The 27,783-nt window shown below is 40.0% G+C and overlaps 1 protein-coding gene and 1 pseudogene across 1 annotated transcript; one reads left to right on the top strand and one right to left on the bottom strand.

Annotated features, from left to right (window-relative positions):
- LOC122661891 lies at positions 1–4,341 on the top strand (annotated as a pseudogene).
- Positions 758–27,783, bottom strand: LOC122661892 (DNA repair protein XRCC2 homolog). Its single transcript, XM_043857406.1, has 11 exons — positions 27,556–27,783; positions 27,286–27,433; positions 25,896–26,026; positions 25,349–25,419; positions 20,591–20,653; positions 18,419–18,556; positions 12,948–13,041; positions 11,382–11,418; positions 11,187–11,287; positions 11,007–11,097; positions 758–890 (listed from the first exon to the last, which is right to left on the bottom strand). Exons 1-10 carry the CDS (start codon positions 27,742–27,744, stop codon positions 11,074–11,076), a joined length of 996 nt encoding a protein of 331 aa, XP_043713341.1. The 5' UTR covers positions 27,745–27,783; the 3' UTR covers positions 758–890; positions 11,007–11,073.

Raw genomic sequence — 27,783 nt, 5'->3', positions numbered from 1 at the left:
CAACTCGGATGAATCAGCCTCCCACTTGCAGCCAACTTCCATGGCCCTCACTCTCCGTGCTGGTGCTTACTCCGATGAGCTCGTTAAAACTGTGGTACTGTTGCTTCTTACCCCATTATATACTTTCTATCTCAGATAAAATATTTTCTCCTCGTAGTTCTCTTAAAAGAGTCAAATAACTTGAGTTAACATGAGCTAAAGTTGACTTGGGTAAGACAGGTAGTTTCTTACTGGATGAAAACAAAGCTGACCAACTAATGAAATGGAATTAATGAAGCTTAATTAGAGTATCCCAAAATGCAGCACCAACGTTTCTGAACATGGCCCTGCCACATTTTCAGAATCTCTGCACTAGAATAATACATTGTAGCGTTGCAATTTTGTTCATATTACTCACAAAACCATTGAAAGTGATTCAGGATAGTCATCATCTTTGTTATTAAATATTTGTCCCAACTACTCAGGTCAACCAGACATAATTCTATGAAGTTACAGAAACAATATTCTACCCCCGGGGGGCAAACATGTTCCTTTCATTCTCTCCTGCTTCAGCTGCGCAGGCACTAGGAATATCCTTGACTTATTTAGACCCAGAAGTTCTATCAAAGGGACAGCTGCCTTAGTTATGGCTGACTATAGCATGCTACCGATTAAAGTTTGTGATTGGATATATCATTTTATAATAAAAAACTGGGGCCTGACTTACATGTTGTGTTCGCAGAAAAGCATCGCATCATCAGATAGAGGTATGTTAGCCATGGATGAATCTAATGCAACTTGTGGAAAGCGATTGGCCTCCATTGGGCTGGAAAACAGAGGCCAACCCCCAAGATTACAGAACCCTCCTTGTCTCTGCTCCGAGTTTGGGCCAGTACATCTCTGGAGCAATCCTGTTTGAGGAAACACTCTATCAGTCTACAATAGATGGTAGAAAATGGTGGATGTTCTCAAGGAGCAGAATATAATGCCAGGAATTAAGGTTGAAAAGGTAACGAATGTTCATAAGAATGACTACATGACAACTGCAAAATGAGAATGAATAAATGAGAATGAATCATAAGTAGCATAATTTCCACAATAGGCATGCATATATACATGCATCATAGTTTTTACATTGACATCCATCTTTGCAAGTCAAACTTGTTGGCCCTTTGTCATGTTTAGCCATTCTGAACATTTTCAGTTAAACTCTGCATGGTTTGTGTGAATGGAAAATAGATGCGTACAACTTCATATTACAATGACACAGTACGTTCATTTGTAGGGACTGGTGCCACTGACTGGATCAAATGAAGAATCATGGTGCCAAGGACTGGATGGTCTGGCATCTCGCTGTGCAGCTTACTAACAGCAAGGGGCGTGCTTTGCCAAATGGTAAATTCCCCATAAAAAGCTTCTAGGAATTATATCCAACTATATGCATATAAAATTCTGTGTGCAAATGCTGATTCTACCTTTGTTGTTGATCATATGCTAGGTTTACGGTTTTCAGTATTCCAAATGGGCCATCAGCACTTGCAGTGAAGGAAGCTGCTTGGGGATTGGCACAATATGCTGCCATCGCACAAGTAACTCAAATATTCACCAATTCTCTTCTGTTTTTCATTATCTGATGTCCAAGGTAGGTAGACAGGGAAATTAGAATAGGAGAACCGACACCACAGCACCACATTGAGCCACTGAACTACCCTCAGCTTTTGTTTAGTCACTGGTCCACATAACTAGATGTTGTGAACTTCCAACACTCACATGTTCAAGATGACCACTACCATCCACATAGTTGCATCAGCATTAACAACAACAACAAACTAAGCCTTCTCCCATCTAAATGGGGTCGGCTACATGGATCCTTGCAAATTAAAGTAAGAGAAATGAAAAAATGAAGACACAAGAGATGGTTAGTGCGAAAAGAGAAATGAACGGATCCATGTAGCCGATTAAATGCAAAACAGGGATGGGAGGATGCACAAGTTTATCAGGCCTTGCTTGGCTGATACCTAAATTTATCAGAATTTCAGAAACAATGAAGGGGCCTTAACAGCAAAAAGTGTACACATAATCCCTATTGGCAAATTTAGTCCAGCAAAAGGCAGCATATTTTGGTAAAACCCAAGAGAAGCTGATAGTTTCTTCAATCTAAAACGCCCAATTGGCTTCAGAAGCCAAAGGCAGATGATGACATAAAGAATGGTGAATTGTACCACTGAGTTTACATGAATAAAAATATATATAACTTTTAAGAACTAACAAAATCAAGCAATTTAAAGTTCGAAGTAGGTTAACTTCTGAACTAAACAATATCAGAAGAACGGATTCAGGAGAAGCATGCATAGAAGTGCTAATGCAGAATCGATCTCGAACCAGTAAAGCCAGCAAGAGATCAATTGCAACAGGATCGCATATAGGGACACACCAATATTGATAACAAAAATTTTAATACTATTTTTATACATATAAAACAAGAAATAAAAGGAATCTGACCAAGGCTTCACCACCTGGCTTGCAGGAATGGAATCGTCACCATACCCAGTCTACTGAACCACCACAGTAGGGTCTGATTGGAATCACCACCAAGAGGACTGGAACTACATCACCACAGTCCAGAAGGATAGCATCACCATTGAACCAACAAGGCTGGTGCCAAAACTCCCTTTTTTTTCAGTTGTTAAGAGGGTCTAAGCCCTTTCTCCTTTATTTATAACTTCATAGAAACCAACAAAATAGGAAACCTCTAGTATGAAAGGAGGGTCCTTACAACCTAAGTCTTCCTTCAAAATAGAAAATATCTATAACATTACAAATAAAAACCTATGGTTGGATTGTAGCATATATCCAACCCTACAAAATAGAAAGTTAGAAGCCACAAAGTGAAACTCATAATCCCCATAGTAGGAGGAATATAAAAGGGCGTACCCAGTGCACGAGGGTCCCACCACTGCGGGGTCATAGGAGGAATATCTTTAATAGAATATTCCCCACTCAAATCTCCTTTAGATCTTCTAGAATATGTTTCTAATCTCCTCTAGATCTTCTAGAATATCCTCCAAATCTCTTCCCTATGATCTACATCAAGTGTTTTATGTTAGAGAAAGCTGAAGGACTGGCATGTTCCTTGTTTTGTTTCTGTAGGACAATGGTTTGGTTCCCATAGTTGAACCTGAGATTTTGTTGGATGGAGACCAAGAAATTGAGTGGACCTTTGATGTGGCACAAAAAGTATGGGCAAAGGTTTTCTTCTACATGTCAGAGAACAATGTTATGTTTGAAGGAATTCTGCTCGAGCCCAGTATGGTGACACCTGGTGCTGAATGCAAGAAAAAAGCCACACCGGAGCAAGTTGCTGAATACACTCTGAAACTCCTCCACAGAAGGATTCCCCCTGCTGTCCCACGGATTATGGTATGATTACTTTACAAGTCTACATATTTCAATTGCTTTGAAAAGAGAAAAGATAGGAAAAAGAAAACCAAAAAAAAATGTCCACTTTGGAAAGTTTACCTTGTGCCTTTTTGTTTTCTTTGGTAAACAGTTTCTGTCAGGAGGACAATTTGATGTTGAAGCAACCTTGAACTTGAATGCTATGAATCAAGGAGCAAACCCATGGCATGTTTCATTTTTTTATGCAAGAGCACTTCAGAACACATGCCTGAAGACATGGGTGGAAGGCCAGAGAAGGTGAAGGCTGCACAAGAAGCTCTCCCGATCATAGTACTAAAACTCGCGAAATTTCGGTCGAGATATCGAATATTTCGAGTATCTCAACCTGTCCGAAATGAAACGCAAGTCCGAAATGAAAAAATGCAATATTTCGGAAATTTCGGAAATTTCGGTCATCTCGTTTTGGAAATCTCGGTAATTTCGGTCATCTCGTTTCGAAAATTTCGGAAATCTCGGACATTTTTGGCATTTTACACCCACAGAAAAATACCATATTTCGACCAAGATTTCGACGAAATTTCGGTATCTTGGAAATTTCGGTCAGACCGAAACACCGAAACGAAACGAGATTTAGTACCATGCTCCCGATACAAGCAAAGGCCAACTCTCTTGCACAACTTGGAAAGTATACAAGTGAGGGCGAGTCAGAGGAGGCTAAGAAGGGGATGTTTGTCAAGGGATACAGGTACTGAGAACTTCAAGCTAGTAACTTATGTCATGGGTTTTGATGCAACTGTTTTGTCCTAAGCAACCACAAACCAAAGGCAAATCATGTTAAAATAGGTTTGTTAGCAGCATAAGTTCATCATGACCATTAATATTGAAGGAGCAAGTTTCCAATTCATGTAAGTTGTTTCTGTCATAGACAGTTCTTATGTGAGTGTTCTATATTAAAATTTGACAAAAGATTCAAGAGCCATTTTTTAAGTACTATCACTTCAGATAAGGGCAAAGTCATATGCTGAAAAGCAACAGGTAATCCGAACCCCAAATGAAGATATTTAGTAGCTACCATCAGTCTTCAGGATATCCTGTTATTGTGCCTTAGAGACGAATACAGAAGTGCAAAGTACTCAAGAGTCAAGACAATGCATATGTTGAATATCAAGAATTCATTCTTTGTTTTTCCCTAAGATCAAGGTTGGGAGAGGAAATATGAATCATAATGTACGTCCATAACTGATAACAAATTGCAGTTATACCACTAAGACATAAACATGGCAGTTATCAGTAAACTTGACTTAACAACCCATCTGAAAAGGTAAAACTGAATTCAAGCTGCAGAAGAACTCTGAAGATGCACTTATACCCTTTGGTTGAATCAGAGTAGCCCAAGAAGATGCACTTGAGAGCTTTGGGATCAAGCTTGGTGCGGGCTGATTTGTTGACATGAACATAACAAACACAACCAAAGACTTTTGGAGGCAAGGAGAAAACTGAGGATGGAGGAGAAAGAAGAGCCAGGGGGATTTGGAGCCAAGAAGTGGAGTTGGCATCCGGTTAATAAGAAAGGCAGCGGTAAGAAGTGCATCAAACCAGAAAGTCTTAGGCATATGCATACCAAAGAGAAGACCCCTGGTGATTTCCAGCAAATGGCAGTTTTTTCGCTCGGCCACCCCATTTTGCTGGGGGGGTGTCAACACAAGCCAGTTGATGGATGATGTCATTATCAGTAAAGAATTGTTGAAGCCCCCCATACATGTACTCACCCCCTTATCAGACCTAACAATTTGGATTCGAGTACCAAACTGAGTACGGATAAGTTGATAGAAATCCTTAAAAGCATCACAAACATCACTCTTTTGTTTCAACAAAACAATCTAAGTAGACCTAGAATAGTCATCCACAAATGAAACAAAGTAACGAAATCCAGATAAAGAAGTAGTAGGAGAAGGCCCCAAAACATCAGTATGAATAAGAGAAAAAGGTGCAATAGATCTATTACCACGATAAGGATAAGATGTGCGACAATGTTTAGCAAAAATACAAGATTCACACTGAAAAACATAAGTGAAAGGAAAAGAAATAAACAAGTGGGGTAACTGTCTCCTCATAACAACAAAAGAGGAATGACCTAAACGTTGATGCCAAAGCATTACAGACTCCAAAGTACTACGGTCACTCCGACCACAAACATAAGCTGCAGTAGTAGATTGAGCAGGTAACCGTGGTTCAAGAAGGAAGAGTCCTCCTTTTTCAGTCCCACTGCCAATAACCCTCTTTGTCTCCAAATCCTGAAAAACACAACAGGAAGGAAAGAAAGTGACACAACAATTTAAGGATTTGGTAAGGTGACTCACCGATAATAGGTTAGTAGCAAAATCAAGAACATGAAGGACAGACTCAAGGGAAATAGAGGGAGTAACTCGCACATTACCCTTACCAGAGACAGAAGAAAGGGAACCATCAACAACCCTTACCATGTCCCGGCCAGAGCAAATGGAGTAGGAATCATAATACTCTGGCATACCAGTCATGTGATCAAAGGCTCCAGAGTCAATAATCCAGGTGGGTGCAGTAGGAGGAGCAGACGAAACCTGCAGAGCTGAGGCAGAAGTAATAAACCCTCCAAAGGTAGAACCAGTAGCTGACCCTCCAAGGTGAGACATCAGCCGACGAAGGGCTGCAATATCATCCTATGAGAGGAAATCAAGAGCCGACTGGGATCCAGATGGCTCAGGCCCAGATGTCACAGAGTGAGCCCTAGCTCCCCCTCGCTTGCCTCCACGGGCACTAGATAAACCACCACGCATACCAGGGGGCTGCCCATGAAGATCCCAACACCTATCCTTAGTGTGTCCAAGTTTTCCACAGTGATCACATTTAATCTTTCACGGTAATCTCCACAAGTTGGCCCTTGGCCTTTCCCCCCACTTTTTCAGTCTTTGTGGGAACTAGAAACAAGAGCAGATCTCTCTATGGATGGTGTAATATCCATAGTAGTTCTCCTGGTTTCCTCACTTTGCAAGTAGCTGCACACGTCATCCAGAGATGGAAAGGGAGATCTCCCTAAGATTTGCAAGCGAAGAGGCTCATATGCTGGGTTAAGACCACCCAGCAAAATAAGGACCCTTTCCTTTTCACGGCTCTTGTAGATCATTGCCTCATCCTCAGAATTGGACAGTTGGAGATTGTTATAGTGATCATACTCCTCCCACAAGCTAATAACAGTGTTGCAATAATCAGATATGCTCCTATCACCCTGTTTCATATGGATGATTTTTTGAAGGATTTGATACACTTTAGTTTCATTACCAACTCTATCATAAACCTTGGAGGCACTGTCCCAGATATCTTTCGCAGTCTCCTTACTCATAAACCTCCTACCTATCTCAGGTTTCATGGAGAATATCAGCCAAGTCATAACAGTGGAGTTCTCAGTCTCCCACTTGACATAGCCTGAATCAGTTGTAGCAGGAGCCTTGATAGACCCAGTAATGTATCCCAACTTTCCCCTATTGCGTAGGGACAACTTTATAAAACGGAACCAATCCAAGTAGTTGGTATTGTCCAATTTCACAACAGATATTTAGGTGTTGGGATTGTCAAAAGAAGCCATAGTGGGGAGACCACTAGCTGAAATTGGTCCACTGACCTCAGAATCAGCCCCAGACATAGTAGACATGGTACCAAAATACTTAACAAAACAGATTGGTGTCTTGCACAACTGGGGAGTAACCTTTACCCACACACAAGCAAGAAATCCAGCAAACAAAGAGAACGATACACTGCCCAAGCAGTTCCAACAGCAAAAAGAAGGTAAATCCTTAAGGAAAACTTTTTTTTTTTTTTTTAATCCCGAATATTACCTGGGACCCGGGCTGGCCCCTAAGCTTTTATTAAAATCATGAGCAAATAATAAAGAATACAGGGGGGGACATTCCGCCTTACCCCTACCCAAGACAAGAACACACCACTCAAGAACACTTAACCACCCCATACAAGTGTAAAAAATAAAAAAAAATAAGAAAAAAAAAGCAAGCCATTAGCTTCGTAGGACAGGAAGACCAGCCTTGTCCTCACGGAGAATGGCCTGAAAAGGACCCATCGGCATGCTCTCCGGCCGATAAATAAAAGAAGTCTTCGTATGACAGGAGTGCTTGGCTAACCAATCAGCCGCTCTGTTGCTCTCCCGGTAGGCAAAAGTGATGTTGGCCCAAGTACCAGCTAATAATTCTTAAATCTCCTTGTAGTAGTACCATCCTTCCCATAAGTTACACCTCAGCTGATTAACTGCTCTAACCGTTGCCTCTGAGTCACAGTTAATCACAACATCTATGAATCCCAACTCCTTACACAACCTTAGGCCATCCCTCAGCGCCCTGAGTTCCGCCAGTGAGTTGGTACAAGGTCCCCAAAAATTTGAGAAGGCTGCCAACGCTTTCCCATTCCGGTCTCTAATGATCCCACCTCCTCCACTCAGGCCAGGGTTACCAAAACAAGCGCCATCAATGTTTAACTTTACCGAGGAGAAGGGGGGGCACCAGTAAACTGGGATGGGCCGTTTGCTCTTCATGGTGGGAACAGCAAGACCAAGACACTGTAAAATCAAGATTTCCCTTACAGAACCGTGGGGGCCTACCTTGGCCCTATAGGGCAGCTCCCTCACCCAGGCTTTGATGTAGTCAATAATGGAGTTGGCTGTCCGCCTCCTGTCATCATGTCTTCTGAAGTTTCTCTCCTCCAGAGCTCCTAAATGATCAGGGATGGCAGAATCCCAGTAATAAAAGCACTAAGGCCATGTCCACCTGCCAATCCCTGCCAAAATAAGACCCTGCTCCTCGCATCCTGGGTGGGAAGATGGGTGATGTCAAACAATCTGGAGAAGTGGTCCCAAACTCTAGCCGTCGTGCCTCCGGAAATAAGACAGTGGTCCGTCGTCTCCCTCTAGGGCCTACCACAGCAACAACATTTCGAGGCTAGTAGAATACCTAGCGCCATCAAAGAGTCATCTGTAGGTATCCTTCCATTCAGAAGCTGCCAAGAAAAGAAGCCCATCTTCACCAGGAGCGTGCTATTCCACATCCACTTCACATAGGAAACTGTTGGTGACTGACCCCGCACAACATTCCAAACCGCCTTGGTAGAGAATAAGCCATTACTAGAGAGAGTCCAAACCAGCACATCTTCACAATCCGACAAGAAAAAAGAACCTGACGAAATATACTCTGTAATGGCCTCAGAATCAATGCTGTCCAACACTTCCTGCTTCCAGGTACCGTCCTCGCAAAAGGCATCCTTCACCCACAACCCCACATCAACCCCCAAACCATTGTCTACAGTGTCAATTAGCGGACCAAAACCCGTCCAGTTGTCCAGCCAGAAGAGAATATTACCTGCCCCTAGCAGCCACCTAGAATTAGATAAAAGGACCTCCTTGTGCTCCAAAGTGTGCTTCCAAGACTTCGAGCCTGTTTTAATTGCCTCTGATAGAACGACATGCTGATTTTTAAAGAACTTAGCTTTGAAAAAATCACTCCAAATAGAGCGCTCCCCTAGCACCCTCCACAGGCCTTTGAGCCTAAGCGAGAGTCCAACGTCCTCCAGCAGTCTGATCCCCAGCCCTCCCTCCTCAACTGGCCTACACACTTTATGCCATCCAACCCAATGTTTTCTCTTCCCCCACTCTGAGCTGCCCCAAAGAAAATCAGCAAAAATACCGTAGACAAGCCTAGACACCGCCTTGGGTGGTGCCAGTGTCGCAAGAACATAAATTGGAATTAAGGACAGAACATGCTTTATAAGAGTGATCCTGCCTCCTGCAGAAAGCAGCCTCCCTTGCCACCCTGCCACCTTGCATCTAATCTTCTCAATCAACCCATCAAACAAGCAAATCTTCATCCTCCCCGAATGGAGGGGTGCTCCTAGGTAAGTGATAGGGAGACATTTCCTAGGAAAACCAGTAATCTCTCCAACCAAGCGGGCTCTAGCTGATGTGGCCAAACCACTCAACACAAAGCAGCTCTTCTGTCTATTGACCAGCTGACCCGAGAAGCCTTCATACCTGCTGAGGAAACCCATGATTTGTTTAAGTGAGCCCTTGAGCGCCCTAGAGAAGATGATTGTGTCATCTGCAAAGAGGCAATGAGAAATCCCCGGGCATCCTCTTGGGAGCTTGTAAAAGGAAGCATGCCCTTCCACAAACAAGTGTTTAATTCCCCTGCTAAGAACCTCCTCAACGATGATAAAAAGAGCTGGAGAGAGGTGGTCACCTTGCCACACCCCTCTAGAAGATTTGAAAAAATCGGATTGTTTGCCCCCAAGCATTGTAGAGAACCAACAGTTGACAACCATCTTAATCAAAGTGACCCAGGCGTCACTAAAACCAAATTTGGCGGGGACCTGCCAGAGAAAGACCCACTCCAGGCGATCATAGGCCTTCGCCATATCCAGCTTAAGGATAACATTGCCCCCCTGGCTTTCCTGTTGATGTCCTGGGCCACTTCTTGCACAATGGATATGGAGTCATGAATACTTCTTCCTTGCACAAACACTCCTTGCTCCTCTGCGATTAATGAAGGCAGGATACCTGCCAGCCTGGAAGCAAAGATCTTGGCAATAATCTTGTAAGCAAAATTACAGAGACCTTAAGGAGAACTTAAATCAAACACCTTGGGTGCATCTCAACATCATCCCAGCAGTCATCCATCACATAATCATAAAAAGAACTTCCAAAAAAAGCTTCAACTAACAACCTTCAAATGCAACAAGGTGTAAACAATGCAAACCTTCCATTATAGCACTTCATAACCACCCCATGTATTGGCTGCCAACACCGAAGAGAGCAAACAAGCAGCAGAGCAGACGGTACTGTTGGAGCAGCAGAAAATCGAGCTATGTTCCTCAAAACCATGACCTGCTTCAACCGAGTGCTAGGGGGTATGAAAGGATACCCTTAAGCGATCCAAATGCAGCAAACCTCATCCCAAATGGTTGAGGGAGGAGGAAGAAATCAAGAGAAATGTGGAGGTGCTGGCGGTGACTTGAGGAGCAAAGTTTAGGGCTTCAAACTTCTGCAGCAGCATCTCCAGCTTCAAACTTCATACGTTGGTCCAAGAATGGAACTCTAAGAGATGTATTACTTCACATTGCACAGCCTCTAATGGAACCCTCTATCCTTTTAGGGTTCCAAAGAGAGGTGAAAGATAAAACTAAGTAGCTGACTCTCAAACCAGAGAAGCTGGCTCTGATACCAAGTTTAAACTTAAAAGGGGATCAATTCTAGTAAGGGAGAAGTAGTTTACAGCAACAAGGAAGGAGAAGAAGAGGAGAAGAGAAGAGAGATTGGGAGAATTATCGATTATGTGTGTTGAGTGATTCTCAACACACATAATAACTTCAATAATTAACTTTTGGAAATAACATAAGCTTCCCTAGGGAGGAAAGAAGAAATAAAAGAAAGCGTAAATAACAACTAAGTCATGTCTTATAATATGACAATGACAGAATTACCCTTACATACTCTAACACTAGCTGCATTGAAAGTTCGAAACTACTCAGTCAGAACATGTAAACACACAAACAGAATGATATAGGATCTAGTAAAGAAACAAAGAGTATTTGAAAACCTGATATAATGGGAGAGATCAGCTGGCAAGCCGCAAAACCCAATTCCTTGCTACTGCAAATGCACCTTCATGCAATCATGAAGATGCCAGCCTGCAGCATATGTGTGACCATAAAATAGAGGAATTCCAACAACAGAAAAATATTATAGCTGTTGGAATTTGCATGATGCATATTCTTACATCTTTCACAGTAAATTTGTCCAAGAAACTCAGAGGTGGCAGCAACCACTCAGTCTCATAGATTGGCGTAATTTGATGTTTGCTGTTAGCAAGATCTTCATCTGCAAAATCTGTAGAACAAGTTTTCATACAACACAGAACATTTCTTATGAACAAGAGCAGGTAATACATTTCAGCAAATGAAAAGCACTGTACCTGAGACTCTTACAAGTACCCTGTGTGTAATAAATGACTGCAAGAAGAAGCAAGCAATGTTTAAAGTATCGGTATCGGGTATCGTATCGGAAGGGTGATTTTAAGAGACGTATTGTATCATATCAGAGAGACGGAAGATACATTAAATACATATGGAAATAGTCAAGAAAACAATGGAAATGCTTAGGATATATACAAAATACAGTTTTGAAGCATAAAACACTATAAATAAGTAATATGTAAAATTTTATGTATACAAAGGAGAATAAAGTACAACGAAACAAGGGCATTCAATTGATTATATATACAGGATGAGATTTCTTACATGTAATAAAACTTTTTTAGGTATCATATCGGTACCTTAAAGATACAATACGTATTGGTTAGTATCGGCGGATAAGGAAGGATACTTTAAACCTTAGAAGCAAGAAAAAGTAAGGATCAATAAAATAAACAATCTGAACTTGAAAGGAATAGATTCCAACTATACGGATTTTAAGTCAGACTGAAAAGAGCAGTGGAGCCCACCAGTACTGTGATTCAAATCCAAAACTAAGAAAAGTTTGGAACCTCATGTGAGACAGGTCCTGTTGAATTCTTTTGCGACATAAAGGCTCCAAAACTAGCAGAGATTTTATTTGTCTGCTGAGATCAAGTTGTTGGGTATTGATCACGAACAGCCAATTCAAACTGATTCCATCCTTGCTGGTGTCGTTCCACTGACACATGCTCTTGAAGTGGTAAGGTTTTTAAAAATCTAATGTATCTATCTTCCTTTTTTATATTATTTCTGTTGTCCTTATTTTCTGTCTTAATCCTGTATTAATCATAATTCCATCCTAGTCACTTTCCATAACCAAGCTTTACTGTTAACTCTAGGAGTAAAGAAAAATCTAACTTCCAAGCCTTTGGGCTACGACATTATGTTTCCAAAAGGACAGTTTCTTGCCATCTTACAACACTTCCGATTAAAGTTGTCCTCTGAACCAGTTGATCAGCATATAAGTTACAATCTCCGAGCGTACTGTTACTACTGCATTTGTATGCTAGTAGCATGATTCATTCCACAGCATGTAATTTAAAGCAACAGGTAACTACTGAGCATTAATTTCATCATTCTTTCTTTTAAGAACCAAAATACTTTGATTTCAAACAATAAATAATAAGTATTTAACTCTGTCATTTAGAGTGGAACCCTGTTGCTATTTTTTTGGGGTTGAGAAGGTGTGGGCCTGTATTCCTTGGCCTTGCTCTTTATGTTGTCCCCTTTTCTTCTTAAAAGATTCTCACTTTTTGCCAATTGTATAAAATGGAAAAAAAAAAACTCTATGAAGTGCATTAAAAACCATAGATTATACCAATCAAAGCAAGATGACAAACTGTGACTTAACTTGGGGTAAAATGGCCTTTCATCAACAAGAAATACAAGATCAAACCATTGGCAACAGCAAAAAAAAATTCCAGATAACCATGATACATGAAGGTGATAACCAATCAGACCCATCACACTCAAAAAGTGACTTTATACAAGATACTTGACAGTTAAACCACCGAGAGATCAAATACCTGCCACACTGAAGGCATATAATCACGATAAGAATATTTCTGCGGATCCATTCTGGAGGTTTTTAAATCTGAGGTATCTTGGGAAGACCATTTTCTGAAAGTCATGTTTTAGAATGTTTCAGCACATAATTCAAACTAGAATACCAGATTACATATTCCAAATAAAGCAATGACAGGTAATGGTCCATCCATCTGCAAAATAATTGCAAGCATTCCTTTCCACAGCATAAAGAATTTTAAGAACTTAACAAGTCTAAAGTTATTCGTAGAAATGTTACGTAGAGTGAACAATGCTTTTAGTACTTAACATCTTCCATGGATGATTAGTCTCCTCTAACCTGGGAGTACCTTATGGAATATTCCTTCAACCTTTTATAGGAAGAATTTACAAGAAGGTACATAACAAGAGAAACCAACCAAGAATGATGTGATAACAAAATTTAAGATTTTCAAATCAATGAAAGCAATGAAGGAACCACATATCTTAATGATCAACTCTAGTGGGATATGGTGCAAAAGCATTCTTCAGAGACATCCAAACCATTAATCTTTCGTTTTTTTTTTTTTTTATTCTTTCTGAACATTTACAAAAGAAAACTAGTTCCATAACAGTATGTATTTTAACGGATAATCATATAAACCAAAGCAGAGAAAAGTATTGGCAATGTATATTAAATGTTTAGGGTAAGAGAACACTGCCTGGGCCTCTAGACCCTGCACGTGCGCTTTGGCCAATGGGAGCGCGCGCATACGCATCAACCTGGGTGGGATTTCTGACTTTCCATGGGGGCAGAACGGTACTTTCCATGAGGGTAGGGAGGTACTGTGTCTAGGCGCAGGAGTCACGCTGGCCACGCAACCAGGTAGCGTTCTTTTTCCAAATGTTAATAATTATGTATGTACACACAAAAGAAAATTATATCTTTTATACCACCTCTTTTTAGCACAGCCTTTTGCATTCTACTGTGCAAGGCCAGCATCTTCCTCTTTATGCCAGGGCAAGCTGTACCCAACCCAACATGACCATACTCTCCACAGAAACCTATCCCTCCTCCAAGGGCCATGACATAATGAGCACAGTTCCATTTCCTGCCAACACATTTTCTGGAGATAACACAGCAGCCATCTCCTTGAAAGCCAGGAACCAGTCTAACAACCCAAAAGACAAGCCTCCAAATATCATAGAAGTAGCATACAACAGGAAACTGTTTCATACAATTTTCTAGCTAACAATCTAGGAGGTTTCCCTTGGGGAGGATATGATTGTGATCCTTTCCCCAAGTACTTCCTTTGATCCTTGTTTTTCAATCACTCTGTACAATTTCTCATTTAGATGGCTTATTTTCTAATCAAGGGTTCCATTGGTTCTCATCATCCCATGTTGATCCGAGAAGATATAAAGAAAGGTTGAACCAATTACATTGTGAAATTAGTTGATTTATTTTATGATATTCTATGAGGAAAAAGGCAAATTGAAGTACTTGGCTTCAGAACCATGCGCTGATATCATACCTGCAACCCACCCCTACACTTTTTGCCAAGTAGATGGAGCATACAAGCACAAGACATTTGCTACACGGGGCACATCATAGACACTGTATGACTAACCATTCTAACCCAACCAAAAGTTTGCATTTTCATTTAATAAGGAAAAGCCCAAGACATGAAGTAGAAGGTACGAGTGTGCAGTACTTCTGTTGGACTCATCAATTTCAACAGGAATGCTTAAACTGAAACCAAGGAATCAAATATTAACACTAAGGGTGACCACGGTCATGCTGAGACCAAAATATTTCAACTAAAATCACCAAAAACTAACAAAATAACCTAATTTATGTAAATCATGGAAATCATGGTTTTTTCTAGGATTTTTACTATAAACTTCAGGGATTGTTACTTTAAGCATAAATAGAAATAAAAAAGAGAATTAATAAACCTATAGGGTAGACCGAGCAGGGACCTAATACTGTGAATAGGATTCCTAAGGGGTGCCAGAGATCGAGCCAGAGGGAGGTGGAGGTCCCAGTAGCGATCAAAGAGGTGGTAGCTCTGAGGGCTGAGGGGCAGAGAAGGAGGATTTTGTGCCAGAGTCAAGATGGGTCAGCAAGAGGAGGAGCTGTCCAAATGGAGTCTTTTTTGAGAAGGTGGGACTGTAGGAGTAGATCCAATTGATCCAGATGGAATCATGCTTAGTAGAGATTTTCCAAATTAGTTTGAGGATTCCCACAATGTTATAATCGTGGATCCTACAAAGACCAAGACCTCCTTCAGATTTGGGCAAACAGATGGTTGCCCAACTGATTGGATGGAGGAATTTGGAAGATTTTTCTTCCTTCCCAAAGAAAGGCGCAGAAAAGAGATATTCCATGGATTTGATGATGGGTTTAGGGATCAGTTTAGGGATCCCATAGATGCCACAACAGTAGATGTAAGAGGATTGAAGAACAGATCTAATCAACTCAATCCAGCCAGCATAGGAAAGGAATTTGCCTTTCCAGAGCTGAAGCCTTTTACGGATAAGGTCCAACATAAGGGGTGCAGTGATGACCAGTCAGCCTGGCAGGAATGAGAGGAAGACCAAGGTATTTGACAGGAAGGGAACCTAGGGAGAATCCCCGTTAGGCAAAGGAGAGTGTCCTTATCAGCTTCAAAGACGCACGAGAGGAAGATATGGGATTTCAAAAGGTTGATACGAAGATCCGAGAGTCTTTCAAAAAGCTGAAGAGAGGACATACTGGAGGAAATAGACGAAGGGGAGGCCTTGGAGAAGATCATGAGATCGTTAGCAAAGGCAAGATGGGTAAGCTTGAGGGGCCTTACACTTAGGAATGGGTGACATGAGGAGTTGATCAGTTTTTGACTGGATATCCTAGAGAGGACCTCAAGGGCAAGGGAGAAGAGGAAAGGGGATAGAGGGCATCCTTGGCGGATTCCAACTTTGGAAGGGAAGAACCCAGTAGGGGAGCCATTAATGAGGACCGAGAAGAAAGGTGAGGAGATGCAAGACTGGATCCATGGACAAAGAAGGAGAGGAAGGACAATTGAATCATGACATCACAAATGAAGTCCCACCGCATGGAGTCAAATGCTTTGTGGATGTCGATTTTCATGAGGGCAGCAGGGGAGTGAGATTTATGATCAAAGCCCCTGACAATTTCCGAACAAAGGAGGATATTATCAGTTATGCTTCTGCCGGAGATGAAAGCAAATTGATTAGGGCTAAATAAGGAGGGGACCATCAGCTGGAGCCTATTAGCTAGAATTTTGGCAATGAATTTGTAGAGGAGGTTGCAGAGGGGAGATAGGTCTGAAGTCAAACAAGGAGGAGGCACCCCCATTCTTGGGAATGACGCGAACGAAAGTTTGGTTGCTTTTAGGGAGCTGATTGGGATTGAAAAAGAAGCTACGGTTAGCTTTAATAAGATCATCCTTGATGATGACCCAGCTGGCTGAGAAAAATCCCATACTAAATCCATCAAGGCCAGGCGCCCGATTGGATTTGTGAGAAAAAACCGCTTTGAGGATTTCATCCTCAAAGGGGATAGATTGGAGAGTCAAAGAGGGAGGAGTGGACAAACTTGTTGATGAGGTCCGGGGGGATAGGGGAGGGCGGGAGGAGGAGGACTAAAGAGAGGAAAAGAAGGAGATATGTCATGATCAGCAGTTAGAGGGTTGCCTTCTCGATTGAGAAGCATAAGGATGGAATTGGAGTTATTACAGACTTTCATAGATTGGTGGAAGTAAGTTGTATTAGAATCTCCAAGCTCAAGCCATCAGCAAAAAATAAGCCATATTATATATGTTTTATATGTCAATTATTCACCATTCCTTAGTGATCCATTTATGATAATTGAGAAAGACTCCAAAAATGTACACGTCATGTCCATCTTCATATTTCTACAGAATCCATCTATCTCATAAAGCCTTACACCATATACCAGTCAACTTGATAATAAATTCTCCCAGATCGATTTTACAACCTAGGTTTTGAATCCCTTCTCCAATTCTTAAGTAATTTTGCTACCCTATAATAAAAAATCCAATATAGAATATGCATCCTACAACCAAGGCTTTCTCCAATTCTTAAGTCATTTTAATCACTTAGTGTTATTGCAAATACCAACCAAAAACACAAAAAGAAACAAGAACAGAGCAAGAGGACACAGAGATATAACGTGGTTCACACACCAGTATGGTGTGCTATATCCATGGGCGAAGGCGAAAATGATTCACTATACAAATCGGAGAAAAATTACAATGGAGATCTCTCAAGAACATCCGAAACGGCGTTGCTGCTCTTTCCCAGAAACCCTAAAACGAAAAACCCCAAATCTTACTCGTCTTTACAATAAAGCGGGTAAAGAACATAAATACTCCTCCATCGGATCCGGGTCGATCCATCGGGTCTGGTCGAACCGTACCGCGAGGGCTTCGCCCCCGCACCCCCAACGAGATCAGTGAAGGACTCCGGGATAGGCCTCCGCTACCATCACAGATCTCAAAAAAAAGTTCCATTCGGGTCGCCACCAAAAATGTCAGAGCGGGTCATTCTTCGAAACGGGTCCAAGAATTCAAGACATACATAACACTTTGGATAAAAACTCCAATTTTAAAATGTACCTCCCTTCGATAAAATCCCTTTTGGGTGTGCTAAACACCAAAGTTGACGCATCCCACAACTTATTAATACATACTATAATGGAGTCCCTAACTACTAAATCCACAATATGTTAACGGTTACCACCCTATTAATACATACGATAATTATTCACCATTCCTTTAGTGATCCATTTATGATAATTGAGAAAGACTCCAAAAATATACATGTCATGTCCATCTTCATATTTCTAAAGAATCCATCTACCTCATAAAGCCTTAAACCATATACTAGTCAACTTGATAATAAATTCTCCCAGTTCGATTTTACAACCTAGGTTTTGAATCCCTTCTCCAATTCTTAAGTAATTTTGGTACCCTATAAGAAAAAATTCAATATAGAATATGCATCCTACAACCAAGGCTTTCGCCAATTCTTAAGTCATTTTAATCACTAAGGATAAAAACTCCAATTTGAAAATTTACCACCCTTCGATAAAATCCCTTTTGGGTGTGCTAAACACCAAAGTTGACGCATCCTACAACCTAATAATACATACTATAATGGAGTCCCTAACTACCAAATCCACAATATGTTAATGGTGAACACCCTATTCCAATGCTCTTACAGATATAATACTCATGCTAGTACAAAGAAATGCACTTATTGTGCAAACAAAAAAGCTTGTCAAGAATAGTAGGTTACAAGTTATGAGATATCAGAGATCACCAGGGCCAAAGAGACAAACTGAATTGTTTCATATGAGAAAAGAAACAAACTAAGGTTACTCAGTCAAAGAATCACATATGTGTGAACATGCCCATACATACTATGAACATATGTATGTGTGTATGTAGGAGCCTCAGGCACTAACCTTTTGGCCTCACTTGAGAGAGATCCATCCCCAAATATGGTAGCTTTTGAAGCTAAAACAAGCATTGGTTGCACCTCTAGAAGCTTCTGAATTTCCTGAACAACAGTTTCTGCCACACTTTGAAGAGAGATACTTTTCCTGCAGAACCAAAACAACAAGGAAGAAAATGATATCTGTGGAATGTAATCAAGGAGATGAAAATTCAAATTGATCCGCAAAAAGTAAAAATAAATACTTACAAGATGGGATTCAGAATAAAAAATTGTCACGTATGATTAGATACGTTGATTAGTTTATAAAATTTAAATAATAATGTCTTCTTGTATGTTTTCCAGATTAAAACTTTTATCTTTTTGCAGTTTTTCTTCAGACCTCCCAATCCATTACACTAAAACCTGAACAAGCCATTAGGTAGTTTACTCTTTGAAGAGCAATTCTTAACTCTCTTTGTTTTATACTACCAGCCATAAGTTAAAGTGGACTGATAGAGCAACCCCTATTCTTATACTAAGATTTGCCAAATTGCAGATTATAAAGTTGTTAGTGACAATGTTTGAAATTTCAGTTGAAATGAGCGAAATTTCATGAAACATTTTGATTTTGAGCTGTGGCTCGGAACGAAACACAATGCGCATCAAAAAGATTACAAAGTTTCGAACAAAATTTCAGTCGAAATGCCGAAATGAACGAAACATATCAGTCGTTTCGGCGAAACTTTACATTCCTATTATATATACGACATTTAAATCTGTTCGAAATTTTGACTCTTACCTGCTTTTCGACCAAAACCTCTGTGAAACCCTAGAGATCCAGATTTTTGCCAAAAAACTCCAATCGTAGGGTGTCAACATTTGTACTGGTCTGTGATGAAAAATTTTTATATTGATGTACCATTAAATGATTTTCTTCATTTTCAATACATATTTTAATTGCTTTCTTTGAATGTTGTGTTTTGTAGTACTAAATTATGTGTAGAATAGGTTATATGAAAGGAAGGATACAATAGGGTACAACGCAGAGCAGCAACCTACGGTCCGAAGCCAAACTACCATTTTTTGTGTGATTTTTTCAAATCTTATCGTTTGAATATATGTAACCATGGTTAAATAGGCTTTCCCTGAAGTTTTAAGGAAAATTTCAACTGTTTGACCACCAAAATGCACATTTTGATTTTTTTTTATCGAAATGTGCAATGTTTCGACCAAAATTTTGGTATTTGCGAATATTTCGGTTTCAACCAGGGTTACAATCAAAATTCTGAACCTTGGTTAAAGACCTTCCAAGAATCTCCTAGTTGACCAAATGCCAAAATAATATTTTCATCGTCTTATTGAAACTGATTAACAAAATGAGACAGGATAGAAAATAAAAAGGGTAGTTTATCCATATAACAATGGAAGGTGATTTTTAGAAAATCACAAGGCAAATCTACTTTTTTTTTTTTAATCTAAACCATCTATTTCCACTCAAAATTGGGAGAGTGCACAACAATGTCTAGAGTACTGGTACACATGCATGGATATACAGGGGATGTGTGTCAATCCAAAAGGAGGTATTTGATTGAATTAGAGACTGAAATTTGACACGTGGCTAATCAAGTCATGTCTTCTCTATCCAACGATTAGAATAGAGGTCCTCGTGGTAGAATAGATACTTTGTGACATTTGGAAAAATAACAGACCTTTGTGACAATGAGGGCGGCCCTTGGTACAACGGTAAGGTTGCTCCATTGTGACTAAGTGATCACGGGTTCGAGTCTGGAAATAGCCTATTTACGAAAGCAGGGGTAAGGCTGCATACATTATGACCCTCCCCAGACCCCACAATAGCGGGAGCCTCATGCACTGGGTACGCCCCTTTTTTAACAGACCTTTGTAACAATAATAATTCGCCAAAAACAATTGATAAAAGATTATAAAAAAGAACTTCAACTTTTTAGCCTGAAGTGAAAGCCCCATTATAATAGAAAAGAAACAAGAACTAAGCAATGAGGGAATGTGATAGCAACAAAAAAGCAGTATCCAACGATGACTCTAATTAAGAATACTGAAGGGGACGATAATTCTAAGCAAATAATTACCTTGTCATATAACAATTTTTGCAGGATCTAAAAATCACATGTTTCAACGCTATATCCATTCAAACAGAAGATTATCCTAATCAGTTAATTACCTTTTATCACCTCCAATTGACAGCATTGCAGAAGCTCGATCCACCCAATAGAATGCACTAATGCTGTGAAAAAACAGAACCGAACAGTAAGATTATAACATAAAATTACATTAGCCATCTTCCAGATATAGCAATTTCATATGTGCTGGAACTAGCATGTGTTTCACTACACAACAGGGTAAGCAATCCACGAGAATTTCTTAAATTCCAGACAGTATATAAACACGCAAACAGTATCACCACGTATGTGAGAAATAAGTTAATACAATCATAAAACTGGTAGTTAGCAAACATGTTTTCTTCCATAGTCAATGCCTTAAATATACTGCCTTAGGGTGCTTTCTGTTTCGGCACTTTCTGGAAGGAATCGTTTAAATCGATTAGGAGTAAGGAAAGTCAGTGCCTCAGTAGGAATAGAGGTTGTTTCATTTCCTATGCTGTTCTGTTCTTGTTTTTTTTTCATTTCCCTAGGAGATCTACTCCGCTTAGAAATCTGTTCCTCGTAGCTTTTACACGTCATAGCAAGATTTTGATTTCTACTGATGGCCCTACCACCGGGGGGAGGGGGGGACAAAATAGCAAGTGTGAATTAGAAGGATTTCTTCTATACGGCTTTTAATGTCAAGCTAGGACACAACTATCCTAACCCCAGACAAGATCACAATTGTAGTACAAAATAGGTACTGATTTCAGACTTTAATAACAGTATTGACGAAATCCTTGGGAGAGAATAATGACTTGTGTCAATGTGACACAGGCCAGCTTTATTTATTATAGAGAATAGAAAGATCTAGAACAGGAACAATTACAAGATTTCCCTAGGACAACTCTACCCTTGAATCCCGTATTACAATACTCCCCCTCAAGTTGGTGCATGGATGTCACCCATGCCCAACTTGGAAACAAAAGATTGAAAAACTTTACTACTAAGACCCTTGGTAAATACATTTGCCAATTGATCTACAGATTTAACAAAGGGTATACAAATAAGTCCTTGGTCAATTTTCTCCTTGATAAAGTGCCGGTCGATCTCCACGTTCTTGGTACTATCGTGTTGTACTGGATTGTGAGCAATGCTAATTGCTGACTTACTATCACAATTCAGCATCATAGGAGGCTGTGGAGGAACACCAAGATCCTGTAGAAGGCCTTTAAGCTAGAGCAACTCACAAATACCATGCACCATGGCTCGAAATTCAACCTCTACACTTGATCTTGCAACCACAGTCTGCTTCTTGCTTCGCCATGTCACAAGGTTACCTCCAAAAAACGTGCAGTAGCTAGTTGTAGACCTGCGATCATCAGGCGAACCAGCCCAATCAGCATCAGTGAAAGCTTCAACTTTCATATGGCTATGTGGAGAGAAAATGACTCCTTTGCCTGGGGCTGATTAACCAGTAACTGCAATAGAAGAGAGGAGAGAAGAGAGAAAGAGGTTGAGGGAGAAGAAGAGAAGGTTGGGCGATAGAATCTGTGTGTTCTATCGTACCAGCAATGTTCCTATATATTAAAAGTAAAATAGAGTTACAATAGGAATAGAAGTCTAAGCCTAAGCTAGCCTAAGTCTACCCTAACTAGAAAACAATAAAACCAAGATCAACATAACAGCTAACCACGAGTGATACATATCTTAAAACTCACCCTCAAGCTGGAGTATACATATCAAAGGCTCCAGCTTGGAACAACAAGAACAAATATTAAAAGTTGCATCAGTCTTGAGCATAAACAGTAGTGGTAGATGCCAGCGAGCACAGGGAGAACTTCATCCAGGTACATGTAGGAGTATCAACTGATCACCAGATTGAAAAAATGAGATACGTATAACTTCTCCTTGATTAAATGGCGTCTATCTCCACATGCTTTGTTTTATCATGTTGAACTGGATTATGGGCAATACTAATAGCATATTTGCTATCATAGTACAGCGTCAATGGTGAATGAGAACTAACACCCAGGTCCTGAAGAAGAACCTTAAGCCACAACTCACATATGCCATGTGTCATAGCACGGAACTCTGCCTCTGCACTAGACCGAGAAACCACAGCTTTCTTTTTACAACGCCAAGTCACAAGGTTACCTCCTACGAAGGAACAATAGCCAGATGTAGACCTTCGATCATCTAGAAAACCTGCCCAATCGGCATCAGTAAAGGCTTCTATACGCATGTGGCTATGAGGAGAAAAAAGAACCCGTTTTCCTTGAGCTGACTTCAAGTATCTTAGAATATGAGACACAGCGTCCAAGTGGGTTGAATAGGGGTCATGCATATATTGAATCACCAAACTTACAGCATGAGTAATGTTTGGTCGAGTATGAGAGAGATATATCAACCTTCAAACTAGTCATTAGTATCCTCTTTTATCAACTAGCTCACCATTATTGGCCTTCAGATGTATGTTTGCTTCAAGAGGAATATCAACAAGACGACAACCAAGCATCCCACTCTCGGATTAAAGATCCAAGGTATATCCTTTGAGAGAGGAAGATACCACTAGAAGATCAAGCAACTTCAATTCCAAGGAAGTACCGCAATTGCCACAAGTCTTTAATCTCAAACTCTTGTCCCATATAGGCTTTCAATTTGGTTATTTCAGCCGAGTCACTTCCAGTGATGACAATGTCATCAACATAGACAAATAAGAACAGTAATGTAATCACCAAACCACTTAATGAACAAGGTGTGATCAACATTACTTTTGAGTGTATCCGGCTGTGATCATAGCCTTATGAAAATGTCTGAACCATGCTATAGGTAACTACTTCAGTCCATATAATGTACGCTTCAGTTTGCACACATTCCCTTGAGTTTCTTTACTTGTGAATCCCTGGGGAACTTCCATATCTACCTCCTCATAAAGTTCGTCATGTAGGAAGGCATTTTTAACATCAAGTTGTTATAGTACCCAGTTGAGTTAACAGCGCAAAAAAGGATAACTCGAATGGTGTTCAGCTTTACAACAAGTGCAAATGTCTCCTAATAGTCAATCCCATACATTTGGGTGAACCCCTTTGCAACAAGTCCGGTTTTGTATCAGTCCACTGTTCCATCCACTCACTGTTTCACTACATAAACCCATTTGTAGCCCACTAGTTTCTTGCCAGGAGGAAGAGAGACTAGTTCCCATGTATTATTTTTGCCAAGGGCCCTCATCTCTTCTATCATAGCACCTTTCCATCTCGAATCTGCCATTGCATCCTGCCAAGATTAGGGAATAGAAACAGAAGACAAGGAAGATACAAATGCGTGATAGGAAGGAGAGAGGAAATCATAAGACACAGTTGTTAGGGACTTGGGTCTCATCCTCAAAAGTTAGCCGTTAAGGAGAGGGTACCCAAGTACCTATTAACCCACCCACATCCCCTTTCATATCCGATGGAGGACTATTCTTTTTGCCTTATGCGTGGATATCCCAACAATCTCCCCCTCTACGCGGATGGCAAACACGTGGAGCCTGAGATCCCGATCACCCCCTCCACACTGGAGCTGAAGTGGAGCCTGAGATCAAACCCCGAGAACCCTCGGCCAAACAGGAATTCCCACGCCTCAGCTCTAATACCAATTTGTAAAACCTAACACGATGCAGAGAAGAATGGAAATCGCAAACACAATCACACAATGCGCACAAAGATTTACGTCCACGGTGAGATGAGATCTGTTTCACTATCAATGGAGAATAGGGCTACAGTCGCTCGCTCCTCACACCCCTCTCAGATTTTCAATTACAGAGAAAGAACTCTCGCTACAGATTTATAGCGAAACCCTATACAGGAAATTTACCAAACGATAGTCCGAATCGGGTCCAACAAGTGAATCACGCAAGAACCTGTGGGGCCGCAGACCGGAGGCTCCACACAGCAGTCCATCATTAGAAGTCAAGACAACAAAACCTCAACAAAATGCAAACAAATAAGGGTTTAAAGCTGATCCCTGATGTAACCCAATTGTAATTGGGAATTCACTACTTTAACCCCATGGCACTTAGACTAGTCACCACTCCACACATACATACATATCTTTAATTATGTCCACATATTTACTTGAAACCCTTCTCTTCCTAAGCACATGCTATTATAGGGACTTTGTCATAAGCTTTTTCTAAGTCAATGAAGACCATATGGAGATCCTTTCACTCTCTAAATCTTTCCATGAGTCTCTTAAGTAGGTGGATAGCTTCTTTTGTGGATCTTCCTGGCATTAAACCAAATTGGTTCTCCAAGATAGTGGTCTCTTTGCTCAGGTTTATTTCAATAACCCTCTCCCATAATTTTATAGTATGACTCATCAGTTTTATGCCTGTATAGTTATTGCAACTCTGGATATCGTCTTTATTTTTCTAAATCGGGACCACAATGCTTCTCCTTCATTCATTGATTGTATAAGTTACAGTCAATGATACGAGAAATATACATTGCCAATATATTTACATTTCGGTTTCTAAACCTCTTAATGTTGCAGTAAAAAAAAATTGTCAAAATGGTAATGCTTCCTTGACGGGCCTCTTATAAGGACATGTCTACATGTCAAGTTTATTAGGGTTGCCATGTCAGAGACGAAAAACCAAGAAACATGTTAGTGTCGCTGTCATGAAGTTAGCACATGAATAACAAACCACATAAAGTAACTACTAAGAAAAGTGTGGGAACAGGAAATTAAAATATAATTTACAAAATAAGCACAGAATAGAACAACTAACCTCGCAAAAATCAAATGGTAGTAAAAATAACAAAGAATCAGAGTTTAAGGACTATAAGACAGACCTGTCAATCATAAGGATATGAACACCAACACCATGTGCTTCACATTCCTTTTGAAGTTGACAATGCAATGTCTATAAATCCAATGCAAATAAAACAAGTCTTTAATATAATTAGTGATTACTTCCTTATCGACACAGTCATACATGAACATAATCTATTGCGACTACAAGGAAATATTGCATTCATATTTCAATGAAAATGTTCACCCAGTATTGTTCAAGGCCACTTCAGTTCATGCGGCAAGTTTCAAGATTTCGGTGTTGACTAGGATTTTGACCCTAGTCGAAACCGAAATATACTATTGAAAAGGTCGAAATATGCCACAGAAATGGCACCAAATCTAGCCCATTTTGGTGAAAAACCCAAAACAGTGAAGACCCCTCAATTTGCATGCCATTTTGTTTCAACCAGTGTAGAAACTGAAATATTTCGTCGAAATTTCAGTCTAACCGAACCAAAATTTCAAACTATACTTGATACCATGGAATGGATAGCACCATCCAATAGATAAACCATTGTAACAGTTACACCAAGTAGAACTCCTTACCTTAAGAGAAGCTAAAAATTCAAAACTGTTGTAACAACGGACATACAAGAAACGCTTCATGCAAGATACAAATAGTTCCTCATTGAAATTGAAATCCTCGTTTGGGCCTTGATTGTTCACATTGCTTGATCCTAGAGAAATTTGAAACCAACTTTAATAAATAAATGAGGTCATTTGCTCAAATGTATACATGAGAAATAAAATTGACAAGTCATTCAACATTATACTCCTGACATCAGTAAGTCAAATGTATGAGAACTGTGTTCGGAATTTAAATTAGCACCTAAAGCATATCAAGAGTAAAAAAGTTCAAACCAGACAGTCGGACACATATAAATGATATGGACAATAGGACATAACGATGCTAAAAAGAATCCATGTAGTCGGACACTTTGTGAGGACCTCTGTTTTCCCTACTTTGTTTGTAAGGATCCATGTAGCCGACCCCATTTAGTTGGGATAAGGCTGAGTTGTTGTTGTTGTTGCTAAAATGAATAAAGATTTGGTCCAGTAGGAAAAACTGCAGGGGGTGTAACCTAGGAACTTCAAGTATCAATAGTGCATTTTGGTAATGGGAAGGCACAGTCATTGGATCTACTGAAGTCCAGTGGGGGAAGGGGACTCTAAGAGGGTGGAGGTCCAGTAAGGAATGGGAAGGGGAAAGATCATCCCTGGTGCTTGTCACAACTTATTAGATAAGCCAGGTCTTCAGAGTCTACCATTTTAACCTACTTCAGTGGCAGAAAATATCAGCAAATGAGTTAGTGAATGACTTACTTAGTCGAGCATGTTTCATAAAGACCACAAATTCGTTGTGAGATGCCATTACCTATGGTTTCAGTTTCTTTTTTATTTTGCTAATAAGTCCAATTATCTTAGTTTTCACATAGAACCTTTTAGTAATTTAGTAAAATAAAGAACAAGTTGCAAAGGGAGTAGGAAATATTCAAACAAACGTGGCAAGGAAGAAAGTTAAGACTACTAAAAAGAGAGGGAGAAGGATCTATAAGAAAATCCATAAAACAATAAATGAACCATTCAATAGCATTGAAAAGTCCCTAACAATGCAGCATTTTATTCTAGCAAGTGCACTATAGATTATGTATACTATTATATACAGTAGTGGAGTTCATGAATGAAATACCACCTAGTGACAACACAAATTCAGCAGCAAAAGGGTAAGGTTACAACAAATATAGATTATTTGATTGCCTTTATTTTTTATTTTTATTTTTTATTTTTTTTTTGGTTTTTTTGTTAAGATTATTTGATTGCCTTTAAATGAAAATAAAACATTAAATCCAAATAAAAGACAGTTCATCATACTACTAGTATTATAGTTAGAATTGCACAAAAAGAAGCATGCCAGTGAAGTAAGAAAAAGACTTACTATTAGCTTCCATTATGTGCAACTTTAGTGATTCCGAGAGACGTAGAATGTCAAAGCGACAATCCAAATCAAAGTAGATTACTAAACGCTCTAAGCCACCATAATACACTCCATTCCACTCTCTGGGAAGAACACAACTGATTGCAGCCTACATGTAATACAAACAGAGTGAAAATATTAAGATTACTTCAACAAAACCTCAACAAAAAACATTAGATAACATATCTATTCTATGCATTTAATTGATATATAGAAGAAATAAGGGAATACCTGGACGAGGATCTGGGTTTTGGCGGAAGGAGAAGGACCGACGATCTCAACCACGTTACCGACACGGAGAGGAACACGATGGAGAGGAGGGAGAAGCAATAGAGGGCGCTCTGTTAAGATCCTTTCAAGCATTTCTTTCGCGCTCTCGTCGCCATTAATCCATTCTCCGAGCTCCGTTGCAGAATCCATGCGTCTGCCTGTTTAGAGCTGGTTATTTGGGAAGGGAGG

The sequence above is a fragment of the Telopea speciosissima genome, chromosome 5 (genome assembly GCF_018873765.1).
Source record: "Telopea speciosissima isolate NSW1024214 ecotype Mountain lineage chromosome 5, Tspe_v1, whole genome shotgun sequence".
Classification (NCBI taxonomy): Eukaryota; Viridiplantae; Streptophyta; class Magnoliopsida; order Proteales; family Proteaceae; genus Telopea; species Telopea speciosissima.
This window is presented reverse-complemented; position numbering and strand designations above follow the sequence as displayed.

What these genes read in the sequence shown, in the direction of transcription:
- LOC122661892 (XM_043857406.1), bottom strand. Translation starts at nt 27,744, where the DNA reads ATGGATTCTGCAACGGAGCTCGGAGAATGGATTAATGGCGACGAGAGC. An exon ending in AATTTTTAGCTTCTCTTAAG is followed by an intron (nt 25,420 to 25,895) that starts GTAAGGAGTTCT and finishes TTGGATTTATAG; the next exon opens with ACATTGCATTGTCAACTTCA. An exon ending in TCAATTGGAGGTGATAAAAG is followed by an intron (nt 18,557 to 20,590) that starts GTAATTAACTGA and finishes TTGGTTCTGCAG; the next exon opens with GAAAAGTATCTCTCTTCAAA.